Genomic DNA, 13,700 nt, shown 5'->3' with positions numbered 1-13,700 from the left:
TGTTACCGTTTTATTGCTCAACAGTCCAAGAGGTTGCAGGGCTTTATACTCCACAGATGGGAAGTGAAACGGCCTTTTTACCTTTCAAAACTGACCTAGTAAGTGGGCATTTGGGGCAATCATCCTAGTTGGTGAGATGTTGCACTTTTTCCGCTGAGGGGAAACCTTTGATGTTAAAACCCATGCCTTCTCAGGTCTACATTTGAATTAGGATCAATATGGGAAATGCTAGAAAGGAGCTCTATGGTGGGACAGCCTGTTTTCAAGGAGCTTGCTACATGCACCCTGAGGTTCCTGTAAGCAGGGCAGGCTGGGATACTGCTGTTCTTACAGGCCCCTGAAGTCTCCTATGTAGTCACCCCCACCCAGTCTCCTCCACTCCCCAGAAAGGTAGCTGCGCCTTAAAACAGAAGCAGTTTCTCATAACATTCTATGTCAAAGGGGCAGTGTTCACTTGTGGTTGAGGCAGGTATCGAACTAGATCCAAGCACATACCGTGTTCTACATGTGTGTACACACACATCCCACCTCTTCCCTCAATCCTGAGAGTCAACACCACCACTCGGCTTCATCTCTCTCTCCCTCGGAAGGACAGGTAGGACCCAGCAGCATACTCTTATAAGGTTGCCAGTGGTGACTATGGGATAGTGCTGGCTTTGCCCGTGCAGATAGTTTATTTGATACAAAAGCTTTGGTCCCCTAAAGTTGTTCTCTATAAACTGCTCTCTGTTCTCTTTCCATATCCACAATAAGGAAAGAATCTGGTTTCTGTATTATTTTGTTATTACCCAAGATCAAAATATTTGTAAAGGTGGATTGACTGTGGAGAATCCCTTGTCATTATTTCCCAGGGTGATAATTACTGCCACAGTGTGGAGGTCTCCTATGTTACCATAGTATATTTATAAGGGACAATGAAAACTTTCTTTACTTCTTTTAGCATAAAATCAGCTGCCGTGCCTTTTCTCATGGAACATTCTTATGTGACCTGTCCCACTGTCTTATAGGATATAAACAATCCCAATGTCCCAGTAGCCATAATTTCAGTCATGAGCAAGGAATCAGGGTTACAACCCTGTGTGACTTGAATCCCAAGTCTCTCCTTAATCTGACAAAGCCAATTAAGCACATTGATTTTTCTACCTGAAAAACTGAGTTAGCCCAGTTCATAAGCTATGATTCCTCCCTCCCCTCTCCTACCTCCAATCTCCACCTCTCCTCTGAATTCCTGTGATCGGTTACCCACTGATCACTTTTCACCTGGAATGTCAGTTCCTTATGTTCATGCCTCACCCCACGGCCAAGACTATGGATTCCTCTGGGGAAAACCATCCCTGAGCCACTTAGTTTAGATTAGAACTCAGGATGATGTTTGCTTGCTTGACAAATGAATTATTTTTCATTTATAAACTGCATCACAATTCTTATTAGGGCTCATTTTTGTTGTGGTTTTTAATCCTTTTATGCCTCATCTTCCTCAAAGATTTTGAGATACTTTACAAATGGAAAATAATGTAAGTGATAAACAAGAACACCAAACACTGTTCTTTCCAATGTAGTAGCCACTAGCCACTTATAGCAATTTAAATTTAACATAATTTAAGTTTAAATAAAAATTCATTTTCTTGGTAACATGAGCAACATTTCAAGGGCTTATTAGCCACATGTGGCGAATAGCTACTGTATTGGATAACAGATATTAAAAAACATTTCTGTCATCACAGAAAGTTCTTCTGGACAGCATTGATCTGAAGAATAAAAAAGGAATTAGTACTCAGTACCATAATGAACACAGGGCCTGCCACATAATAGTTGCTCAAAATACTTACAAAGCAAATGCATGAAAATGTCTTGGTTTCCTCCGAGAAGTTATAAATTTACTATTGTTGTATTTCAAAGACTCGAAGCAGAGGGGGCCTGGCTAGTAAGACTGGACATTGCTTTTGCACATCTAAAATCATATTCATATCCAAAGTTTATGGCATAACTATTAATAATAAACTACCATGTTTATTAGGCTTTAGACCTAACACTTAGAGCAGTGGCGTCAAGCTCATTTTCACCGGGGGCCCCATCAACCTCGCGGTTACCTTCAAAGAGCCTAAACAATTTTAGGACTGTGTAAATGTAACTACTTCTTAACTGTTAAGGAGTTGAAATTACATTTGGCCCTTTGCAGACAACTGCAAGGCTGATGTGGCCCCTGGTGAAAATGAGTTTGACACCTCTGATTTAGAGGAAAGAGCTCTGAGAAGCAGCCTCATTGCTGTTCACTTGTAAAATGAAAAGAACTTCCTGGCTCCCTGCAAACCTCAGCCTTATGCACCTGCCAGCTTGTGCCACTCATGCCTTTCCTGCCAAACTATACACAGACTGTAGACAGGATGAGGTTATGACACTCCTTCTTTTGTTACACCCTTGGGGTTTTGGTGGCAGGAGCCATCTCAGCACTTCACAGCCTTGAGTAGTGGACTGTGTATTTGTGCTGTCTGTTTTAGACCTTATAGGATAGTAAAGAAAAAGCAGGCCTTGGAGTGAGACAGCCTTTACTTCAAAGCCCAGTTTCATCCCTCTTTACCACTGGGTGTCCTTGGGCAAGTCACTAAACCTTTCTACGCTCAATTTCTTTATTTGCAGAGTGGAGATAGTGATATCTTGCCTATGAAGCATGAAGGAGAGGACTTGGTAAAGCATTTGGCATAATTTCTGGAACACAGTGGCAGTCAACACACAATAGCTAAAACCCTCCCCAGTAAGATATTTGCAGCCTCTACCCTGGTGCAGCCCTGAGAGCTACACTCTTCCTTATAATAATGCCATCAACAAAGGAAAGAGCCTGGGTATTTTCCTTTTTTTTTAAGATTGTATTTATTTATTTTTAGACAGGGGAAAGGGGGTAGAAAGGGATGGAGAGAAACATCAATGTATGGTTGCCTTTTGCATGCCCCCAATTGGGAACCTGGCCTGAAACCTAGACATGAGCCTTGACTGGGAATTGAACCAGCATCCCTTTGATTTACGGGTTTGCACTCAACCCACTGAGTTATACCAGTCAGGGTGGGTTTTTTGTTTTTCTTTTTGTTCATTTGCATCAGGGGCCATGCAAATGTGTATGTCAGCAAATGTGGCCAGAGTGGCCAGGGTCTTCTTTCATTTGTTCAGCAAGTATTAATTGCATCCCTCCTTTTTCTCACTATTCAGTGAACAAAACAGGCCACAGTACCCATTCTCCTAGGGCTTGCATTCAGCTCACATTGTGTGCTCTGCTCTGCATCAAGGATGCAGCCAGAACCAGCCTGATAAGATTAAGTAATAGATCCTGGGGATAGCTTAAGAGACCCTGTTTTATTTTCTACTTATGCCAAGACATATCAATGAGTATCTGACGCTTTTCTCAGAACAGGAATCATTGTCAAAATTCTAGCAGTGTTAAGAGAAAACCATAGCTTTAAGACTGGAAATATACATACAGTAAAGCACCTTGCATTTTTTTGCAGTATATTTTAGAGCATTTTCCTTTAAATTGTCTCATTTGACAGTCAAAACAGTTTGTGGAGTTGTCCTCATGTTTCCTCCCATGGGAAATGAGGTTCTGAAATGGAGAGGGCCTTTCCAGAAGTTGTTCAGAATAAAGGTGTGCAGGAGGACTGTACCCCTTTTCTTACTTTCCCTAGAGACCAGGAATGAACATGAGGGATCGAGAAGTAGTTATCAACATTACCTATTCTTTGTTTTAATCTAAAGCAGTGCTTCCTGACACACAATGGAAATACTCTGTGTCTGCATTGTTCAATATATTAGGCACTGGCTACATGGGGCTACTGAGCATTTGAAATATGACTACTGTTGCTAAGGAACTGGATCTTTAAGTTTTATTTTATTCTAAGTGAAGTTAACATTAAATAACTATATGTGGATACTGTATTGGAACAACAGTTTTAGAGGCTTGAAGGAGAGGCACCATGAGGTGGGCAAGACAATGGACGCAGTCTTCCTCTCCCATTGTGACTGAAGGCCCAGCACACTAAGTCCTTTACCACCCACTGTCCTAGAACTCAGAGTACTTGAGGCAGTTTCCAAAAAGTAGAACTCAAGGACAGTTATCTGAGCCCTGCACTCCCTGCTTTAGCTAGATCAGGGCAACATCTCTTGTGTAAAAGCTTTAGTTGGAAGATTTTCATTAGTTGTAAAAACAAAACCATACACAAAGAATTTAAAAGTCACTGCTTTCAAAGTAAATAGCAGTGAAATTCACTGGAGACAAAGCAGTGTGGTCTACCTGGAAGACAGGTTAGAAGAATACACAATGAAAGAAAGATTAGACGGAAGTTAGGACAAGATAAGAATTAGGGGTATACCATAAGGGGAAATCACTTGTATGAATTTATTTAGGGTTAAAAATTTTACATTTATTGGTTTCAAAGGCAAGAAATATGCTTCAGGGGCACTGTGATATTCCCACTATATTCTGTCCCACCCTACTCTCCACTGTTTACCTAGGGTTCCAGGGATAATGGATATGGGCGACTGTTTCCTTGTCATACATTGGTAAAATTGCTGTTGCCAGTCATATGTGGTAGCTAGTTTTTCCTGGGTTTTCTGCTTTATTCCTGACTGTATAGCCCCTGTGCTTTGAGAGCAAGCTTCTTTTCTTAGAAAATAAAAATGATTATTTCCAGTTGCCTGAATCAAGATGGCTTTCTGCCGGAAAACACTTGAGAAAGAGCACGCTCCAGGTCAATGGAGAGTTGAAACTGCTGTTTTGCTGCATTTTAATATATGGCTCATTAACAAGACTGGGTGACCACAGGGGGGGTCTCATCTGGGTCTTGTCAAGCAGGCTTTACAAGCTGTATAACTTCAGCTCCTCTAATTAAACTGGAAGTTAAACCTCAGGAGAGGTAAAGGCACAACTTTACACAATGCAGTAGTGTAACTGATGGGCACAAGATAGCCAAGAATAGGAAGTGGGTATATGCCCATGGCACCAATGTATAGGATGAATCTTTTATCTGTAGTTGCCCAAGGAAAACTTGAGTGCCTTGCCTAGTGAAGGAAAACAGCTCTTACACAAACATCTTTCCTAAAATTAATGGGATTTTTCCACTCTAGGGATTTCAAAGGCTATAGAAATCCATCAAAAAATGTTGAAATCCACATATATTACATGTGGCTAATATATATATACAAGTTAATACACAGTCATGTACCACACAATGATATTTTAGTTGACAATGGACTGCATACATGATGGTGGCCCCATAAGATTATAATGGAACTGAAGAATTCCTATTGCCTAGTGAGGTAGCCATTGTAATGCCATGTCACAATGTATAACTCACACCTTTGTGGGAATGCTGGTGCAAATAAACCTGCTGTGCTGCTGGTGTGTAGAAGTGTAGCACATACCATTATGTACAGCACTTAATACTTGATAATAAATTACTATGTTACTGGTGTATGAATTTACTACACTAGAGTGTAATATTACAGGAAAAAAGTTGGGCCCTGGCTGGTATAACTCAGTGGATTGAGCGTGGGCCTGTGAACCAAAGGGTCGCCAGTTTGATTCCCAGTCAGGGCACATGCCTGGGTTGCAGGCCAAGTCCCCAGTAGGGGGCATGTGAGATGCAACCACACACTGATGTTTCTCTCCCTCTCTTTCTCCTTCCCATCCCCTCTCTCTAAAAATAAATAAGTAAAATTAAAAAAAATAAAAAGACGCTTTTTAAAAACCTTGCTGTAAAACCATGTCATGTTATGCCACCAGCAGCCTCATACATTTCATTCTTACTATGTCTCTTGACCGCATCATTTCTCTCGTGCTGATTCAATGTTGTATTATTTGTGCAGTAACATACTGTACAGGCTTATAGCCTCAGAGCAGTTATACCATATGGCCCAAGTGTGTAGTAGGCTAGGCCATCTAGATTTCTGTAAGTACATTCCATGATGTTGGCACAGTAATGACATCGCCTAACCACACATTCCTCAGAATGAATTCTAGTCATTAAGTTGTGCATAATTATACGATTACTCTAATTCATTAGCTTTTTGAACTTAGCCGCTCTCCCTACCCACATATAAATGGAAGGTATTTTATTCATTTACTTATTTTTGCATTATTCTTTTACTTATGCAGATACACAAACCCATGTTATTACTTTTTTTTTCATTTAGAATTATAGAAGCCATGGGGATGTGATGTGTGTTTTGCAAATGAGGCTTCACATAGTTAATCTATTTCCCCAGGGTTGGGGAGAACCCAGACGCAATGCCAGGTGAAAAAATCAGCCCTCCAGCTCCTAGATGTACAGTTTACTGTTGTATTTCAGTCTAAGGAGATGACTCTTCATTTTGTTGGGAGAAGATGAGGAGAGCTGCATGTTTAATAACATGCTTAGATTAACACTGGGCTACTTAAAAAGAGTGGGTCAGTTGTTGCCTATTTTCCCTGGTAAAGAATCTCCTCTGACACTTGACCTAAGCCCCGGCTTGACCTCCTGCCCTCCTGCCCTTGAATTATTGATATCAGTGTCTTCCATGAAACACAGGGGATTGATGTTACTAACCCAGAGCAGTTTCTAAAATGAAAGTTAAGATGCTAAAGATTTAGGGAAATAGATAGTGTTCTGCTGGCAAGCCAATGCAGAAAAAATGCCCCCTTTCAGTTTAGGGTTTTAATATCAGTACATTTTCTTTTGATAAATACTTGGCAAAAGAAGGAAGAAGTGAAGTTTGGCTTCTATCACTGCTCTATACCCATCTCCCAGTATCTGCCTCCCAGCACTTCATTTTCCCCTGAGTGTGGGGCATTATCTGTGAGAGGAGGAAACTGCTCATTATTAATAGAAACTAGAGACCTCCATTTCTCCCCTTGCCCATCCAATCCAGAGGACTCTAAAATATCTAAATTATAGCCCTGGCTGGTATGGCTTAGTGGATTGAGCACCAGCCTGCAAACCAAAGGGTCGCTGGTTCAGTTCCCAGTCAGGGCACATGCCTGGGTTGCATCCCAGATCCCCAGTATGGGGTGCATGAGAGGCAACCACATTTTGATATTTCTCTCCTTCTCTTTCTCCCTCCCTTTCCCTCTATCTAAAAATAAATAAATGAAATATTTTAAAAAATAAAATACCTAAATTATGTGCTTCTAACTAATTAAAGATCAAGTGTGCATTATCAGTGGTATGACTGTTTGAAAGTTTGGGGTCAATTATTTAAGCTACATTCTCACAAGTCAAGTCTAAATTGTGTTTTGCCTCCTTTTATTGATGTGTGGCATATACTCAGAATCAGGTCATTCTGGCTGAGCTAGGTGCCCTTTTATTGTTCAGTCATGAGGTACAGTAGGCAGAAAGAAGGAGGGCTTTCTAGCTCCTAGAAGAGCTTCATGTGACAGTGAAGATGCAGGGGCTGGGTGTTTTTATAAATAGCAGAAAGCCCCCACTTCCAGCTGGAGCTCCTTTCTGCTCCCAGTGGGAAGAGAAGAGCAACCAGTGAATTCTCAGCCAAACCCAGTCATATGCATCAGGATCAACAGAATGGCCAGATGATGAGTGTCCCAACAGCAATTTGATTAATAACCATTTGTCAAAAATTCAGAGGTACTTCAATCCTGCAGCCGATGGGGTGTTTTGCAATGAACTGAGAACTATCTTAAGAGCAAAGCCTGGGTCTAAGTCAGATCCTTGAGCATTCTCCATTTGGGGGTAGAATTTTATTTGATTGGTGTAGATACAAGACACAAATGAGTGAGGATAACAGATTTCTAGCTTGAGACTGGGACATCACAGGTACATCATTAAGGAAGAAAATGCAGGAAGAGGATTGGGTTTGGACAGCAATAAAACTAACTATGTGTAGAGCCTGTTGAGTTCGAGATACCTGTGGGGTCATTCATGCGGAACCCTCTGGAAGGTATAGGAAATACAGTACTTGGATCAGTAGCTACAAAGAACACTTGAGTATAGATTTGGCATCATGAATTGAAACTATGTGGAATAGAAGGATGACATAAGAAGAAGTAGAAAGTGAAGAGAGAAGATAACCACCAAAAGAACACAGACAGCTTAGTAGTAGCCTGAAGAAGAGTTGCAAAGAGTGCTCAAGAATTGAAGAAGTTTGGCAACCTGGAGACAGAGGCTTCCAGAAGCTAAAGAGCAGAGAGCCAGGAAGTTTGGGGCCAACTAGCCCAGAGAGGTCAGCTAGGTGCAGGAGTGATGATACCTCAATGCTTTAGGTCATTGAGAAGGTAATGGTAATCTTCCATTGGACCATTTCAGGAGTGCTGAGCACAGAATTCATATTTTAATTCATAGAAGTGAGTAGTAATTAAGGCAATTGGCCAGCAATGTTTCTTTTGGCAGCCAAGATGAAGCAGAAGGGTTGAAGAATGAGCTCTGTTTCTGGGGGGAAGAGAATGGAATAGGTTACATGGAGGCAGAGCCTGGAGGAGTCATTGAAGACCGCAGGAGGGGCTGGGGGCAAAAAGGATGCTCTCCTTTCTTATATTTCAGAGAAGCTTTAATTAGCTAATAGGTCTGGGTGCACTGTCTCCTCTGCAGTGTAATTTTATAATATAAGCTCAGTTAAAACTGGTGGATTAAGTGGCATGGTATGGACAGCCAGGAGCTATGTAAGAAACTAGCTCCTCTGTGTCTACTTGCCCTGGATTTTCTACACCCTCTTAGCAGGCACATTCCCCCCGCCATACCTCGCTTCCCCACCTGAGATATTTGATGAATCAGTGATTGAGTCAAGAGTTCTGGCAGACTCCAGCTGCTTCCTCTGAGATGGCAGTTGTTTCTCCTATTGCCGGAGGTATATTAGCGATATACCTCCGGCACCTGTGGGGTGTAAATCACGGTCCCTCTTGACTTGTGTTGCACATGCTGTTGCACATGCTGTTATCCACACTGAATATTTCTCACTTCCCACTCATACCCAGATTACTACCTTTATCTTTTTAATTCATTTATTTTATTTAAATTGGCTTCAGGCTATCCTGAATAGTCGGTTTGGAGATATTAGCCTGGTCAGTTGTTGAAAGTCATGTTCTAATTGTATCTGAGAAATTCTTTTCTTGTCATCAGGTAAATTTCACAGGAATTTTAAGCACTGATATCATGATTAGGAATATAGATTCAAACTAGACTCCTGGGCTTAAATACAAATCTCACAGTCTCATGATAGCTAACATTGGACAAGTTATATGGCCCTTTCTGCCTCAGTTTCTTTAGCTATTTAATGAAGTTGCTAATGGTACCTACCTCACACTGCTGCCATAATTATTGGCATTAAATGAGTTAGTTCCTGTAATGTGCTCAGCATGGTGGACTGTACTTAAGAAGTACTAGCTACTATTATTATTACTTTTCTCTCTTTTCTTTAAGCCCCTGGGTTATCAATATTGGCTAAACCACTAAACTATAAGAAATATGAATATATACCAAATACTCGCTGAAAATGCTCACATCTTTGTCATCTGCCACTTAGCGCATCTTGGGGTATCTTGGTCCCTCCTCTCCCTGCCTATCTCTGAACCTGGGACACCCATCCTGCCTTCTTCTGGATCATTACTTTCCATTACCTCCATGCATGGGTCTCCTGCACTTTCTCATTTGTATTTTTCTCTTCGCAACTCATTTTCACACAGTTCCTTTTATGCTTCATGCTAAGGGATCTTGGGAATAGAAACTTTGATTTTCGAAGCTAAGTCTTGCTTCTTACAAGAGTGTAAAATTAAAATGAGATCAAATTAAAATGATCAGAAAATAGTCTGCCCTGTCTTTTTCAAAGGGAAAATAGAATTCACTGTGTGCAGAATGACTGCATTAATTTCATAATTTCCTCCCAGTGCTAACAATTTCTAACACCCAAAAAGGAAGAGGCACAAATAGGCAATGGGAAAGAAACCTCAGTTTTGCTATTTTGTGATCTAGCACTGGGACATTTTTCCAGTAATGTTTTTGGTGCTAACATCTTCGTGTCTAATCTTTTCCTTTTGTCTTCAGGGAGGGCCGCTCCAATGCTCACATTAAAGGAGATTACCAAAGAATTGGAGATGTCATGCTGAAAAACATTCAGGCCATGAAGGTAAGCTGCTTTGGAATCTGGGCACAGCTAATTCCCCAGGAAAAATAATGCTGTGGCTTCCAGAGTCAGCCAGCCATAATAGCCTTTCAGTGAACATACAGTGCATGATATGACAGTCTACACCTAACACAGAGCAGGGTAAATATAAACTCTTCTATCTTTTCTAAATAATTTCCTCTTCAAGCATAATGAGAAATCCAATCACTCTGAGGGAAGAAACACTTTTGCACATTTTCTACTCAAAAACTGTGTTGTAACCAAAACAAAAGGTATTTTCCGTGAACAGATCATTCAAAACTTGTTTTTAAAAGTTGTGTACACAAGTCCTGACTGGATGGCTCACTTGGTTGGAATGTCATCCTGTGCACCAAAAGGTTGAGGTTCAATCCCTGGTCAGGGCTCATACCTATATTGCAGGTTCGATCTCCAGTCAGGGGACATACCTAGGTTGGAGATTTGATCCTCCATTAGGGTGGGTATGGAAGGCAACCAGTGTTTCCTTCTTACACTCATATTTCTCTCCCTCTCTCTCTCTGACTGAACATTCCATTTTTAGTCAGTTGTTTGGATTCTTGTAAGCATGACAAAAATATCGGATTCAAAGCTGTATAACAATTCTAGTCAGGTGTATGACTTTAAAAAGAATAAGACTTTAAATGTACAAGAAAGACTTCCAGTCAAGATAATGGTGTACACAGACATGTCTTGCCTCTTAGCACAACCACTCACTCAAAATTACAACTAAAATATAGAATAACCATCACTCAGAACAATGAGAAATCAAGATGAATGGAAGTCTGACAACTCAGAATTAAAGAAGCCACATCCACCCAGACTAGTAGTAGGGACCCAGACGCAGAATGGACTGGTCCCACACCCACCTGTGGTGGATAAATATTCGTGAGGGATATCTTGGGAGCTAGGAGTCCCAGGCCCATACCAGACGCCCCAGCCCAGGGTTCCAGTGCCAGGAAGATAAGTCTCCACAACTTCTGGCTGCAAAAACCAATGGGGATTGAGTTTGTGGAAAAACTTCTGGAGCCCCAAGCAGTTCCTCTTAAAGAACCCACATGTGAACTCACCTATTCAGGCTGACTCCCTCTGAGCTACAGCACTGGGGTAGCAGCATGAAAAGTACCAGTGACATATGGAGAGAAACTGATGTGGCTGGCATCAAGGTGAGCAGAGGCCATTGTCCCTTTTCTAAACCCTCCCCCAACAGAGCCACAGACCTGGCAATCTGGTGCCATGTCTAAGACTCCATCAGTTTGGCTAACACTGTTTGACCCACCTTGGAGATCCCCAGAGACTCTGCCTCACCTAACTTATGGGCCCGCCCAAGCTGCTTTTCCACATGAATGGTTGGTCTTGGTTCATGCTTCACAACTTCCTAAATCCTATCAAACAAGCAACAGCTGGCCTCAGTGAGACCCCAGCCCTGCACTAGCAGCAGCCAACTTAGATTCACAGCTTGGCTTCACCTGGGAAACTCAGCTCAGCACAAGTAACAGCCATCTCAGATTGCTTTTTAACTCAGGCAGGGTAGCCTCTGAGAAATTACAGGTCGGGGCTGATCTTAGCCTGCACCACCCAGGAAACTCCAGGACCACCCAGGGAACAGATACAGACCACTGTGGAACACCACTCCCCTGCCCCTGCATAGCTGATCCGGGAAGGGGGAGGGAAGATGGGAGGTAAGTGGTCACAGCCAATCCTTGCAGCAGACTGGCCTGGGCAAATCCCTACCATTGATGTGCCAACAGCAACCAAGGCTCAACCACAAGAGGAAGGGTGTACTCAGCCCACACAAAGTATGCACCTTGAGTACCCAGCTGGGGTGATAAGGGGCTGTGCCACTGGACCCCACAGGGCACCTACTACATTAGGCCCCATTACCAAGACACAGATTGAAAGCACCTCTACCTAATACATAGAAACAAACACAGAGAGGCTGCCAAAACAAGGAGACAAAGAAACATGGCCAAAATGAAAGAACAGATCAAAACTCCAGAAAAAGAGCTAAATGAAATGGAAATAAGCAATTTTTCTGGTGCAGAGTTGAAAACATTGGTTATAAGGATTCTCAAGGAACTTAGTGAGGACCTCGGCAGCATAAAAAAGATCCAATCAGAAATGAAGGATTCACTAATTGATATAAAGAACAGTTTACAGGGAAACGGCAATAGACTGGATGAAGCTGAGAGTCAGATCAATGATTTGGAACATAAGGAAGCAAAAAACAACCATGCAGAACAACAACAAAAAAAGAATCCAAAAAATTAGGATAATATAAGCAACCTCTGGGACAACTTTAGGAGGTCCTACATTCACATCATAGGGGTGCCAGAAAGAGAAGAGAAAGAGCAAGAAATTGGAAATCGATTTGAAAAAATAATGAAAGAAAACTTCCCTAATTTGGTGAAGGAAATAGACATACATGGCCAGGAAGCACAGAGTCCCAAACAAGGTGGATGCAAAGAGGACCAGACCAAGACACATCGTAATTAAAATACCAATGCTTAAAAATACAGAGAGAATCTTAAAAGCAGCAAGAGAAAAGCAGTTAGATACCTACAGAGTAGTTCCCATAAGACCATCAGTTGATTTCTTTGCAGTTGAAACTTTGCAGGCTGGAAGGGATTTGCAAGAAATATTCAAACATGAAAAGCAGAGACATACAGCCAAGATTACTCTACCCAGCAAAACTATCATTTAGAATTGAAGGTCACATAAAGAGGTTCCCAGACAAGAAAAAACTAGTGGAGTTCATCATCACCAAACCATTCTTATATGAAATGTTAAAAGGACTTATTTAAGAACAAGAAGATGATCAAAACTATGAACAATAAAATGGCAGAAAATACAAATCTATCTACAATTAAATCTAAATAACAAACTAAGCAAACAGAACAGAGATAGAATCATGGACAGGGAGAGTGTTTTGATGGTTGACAGATGCCGGGGCCGAGGGAATGAGTGAAGAGGTGAGGGGATGAAGAAATACCAGTAGGTATGGGGATGTAGAGTACAGTATAGGAAATGGAGTAATGAAAGAACCTATACCCATGACCATGGACGTGAATGATGGTGAGGGGATTGCCTGAGAGAGTGTGGGGAAGCTGGGTAGAGGGCAACAAACAGGGAAAAATCATAATATCTGTAATAGCAAAATCAATAAAAACAATTGTGTAAAAGGATGGTTAAAATGGTATATGTGTGCAATTTACCACAATAAAAATAATTATTTAAAAAATCAATATACAAGCTAAATATATTTTTAACTATCACTAGTATCTATAATGATACAAGAGTGAAAATATACCAGAAAAACTCATTACTTATTGAATCAGTATTCTACTTGGTTTGGGGGGGGGTGTTTGTTTTTAATGAATTATTTTATTATTCAATTACAGTTGTCTGCAATTGTCCCGCCCACTCACCCCACCCCAGCCAAATCCACCTCCCTCCCTTACTTCCCCCTTACCCCTTGATTTTGTCCATGTGTCCTTTATTGTAGTTCCTGAAAATCTTCCCCCCATTATTCCCTCTCCCCTCCCCTCTGGTTACTACCAAACTGTTCTTAATTTCAATATCTCTGGTTA

The 13,700-nt window shown here is 41.4% G+C and overlaps 1 protein-coding gene across 1 annotated transcript in view; it reads left to right on the top strand.

The window, feature by feature from the left end:
* The window catches only part of FARP1 (FERM, ARH/RhoGEF and pleckstrin domain protein 1), a 373,615-nt gene that overhangs the window by 323,782 nt on the left and 36,133 nt on the right, over positions 1-13,700 (top strand). Inside the window, exon 17 of the mRNA XM_053665353.1 lies at positions 10,017-10,098. Within this exon, the coding sequence (XP_053521328.1) occupies positions 10,017-10,098 (82 nt within the window). The remainder of the gene's footprint in view (positions 1-10,016; positions 10,099-13,700) is intronic.

The sequence above is a fragment of the Artibeus jamaicensis genome, unplaced genomic scaffold, assembly GCF_021234435.1.
Source record: "Artibeus jamaicensis isolate MK-2021 breed Jamaican fruit bat unplaced genomic scaffold, CSHL_Jam_final contig_410, whole genome shotgun sequence".
Classification (NCBI taxonomy): domain Eukaryota; kingdom Metazoa; phylum Chordata; class Mammalia; order Chiroptera; family Phyllostomidae; genus Artibeus; species Artibeus jamaicensis.
This window is presented reverse-complemented; position numbering and strand designations above follow the sequence as displayed.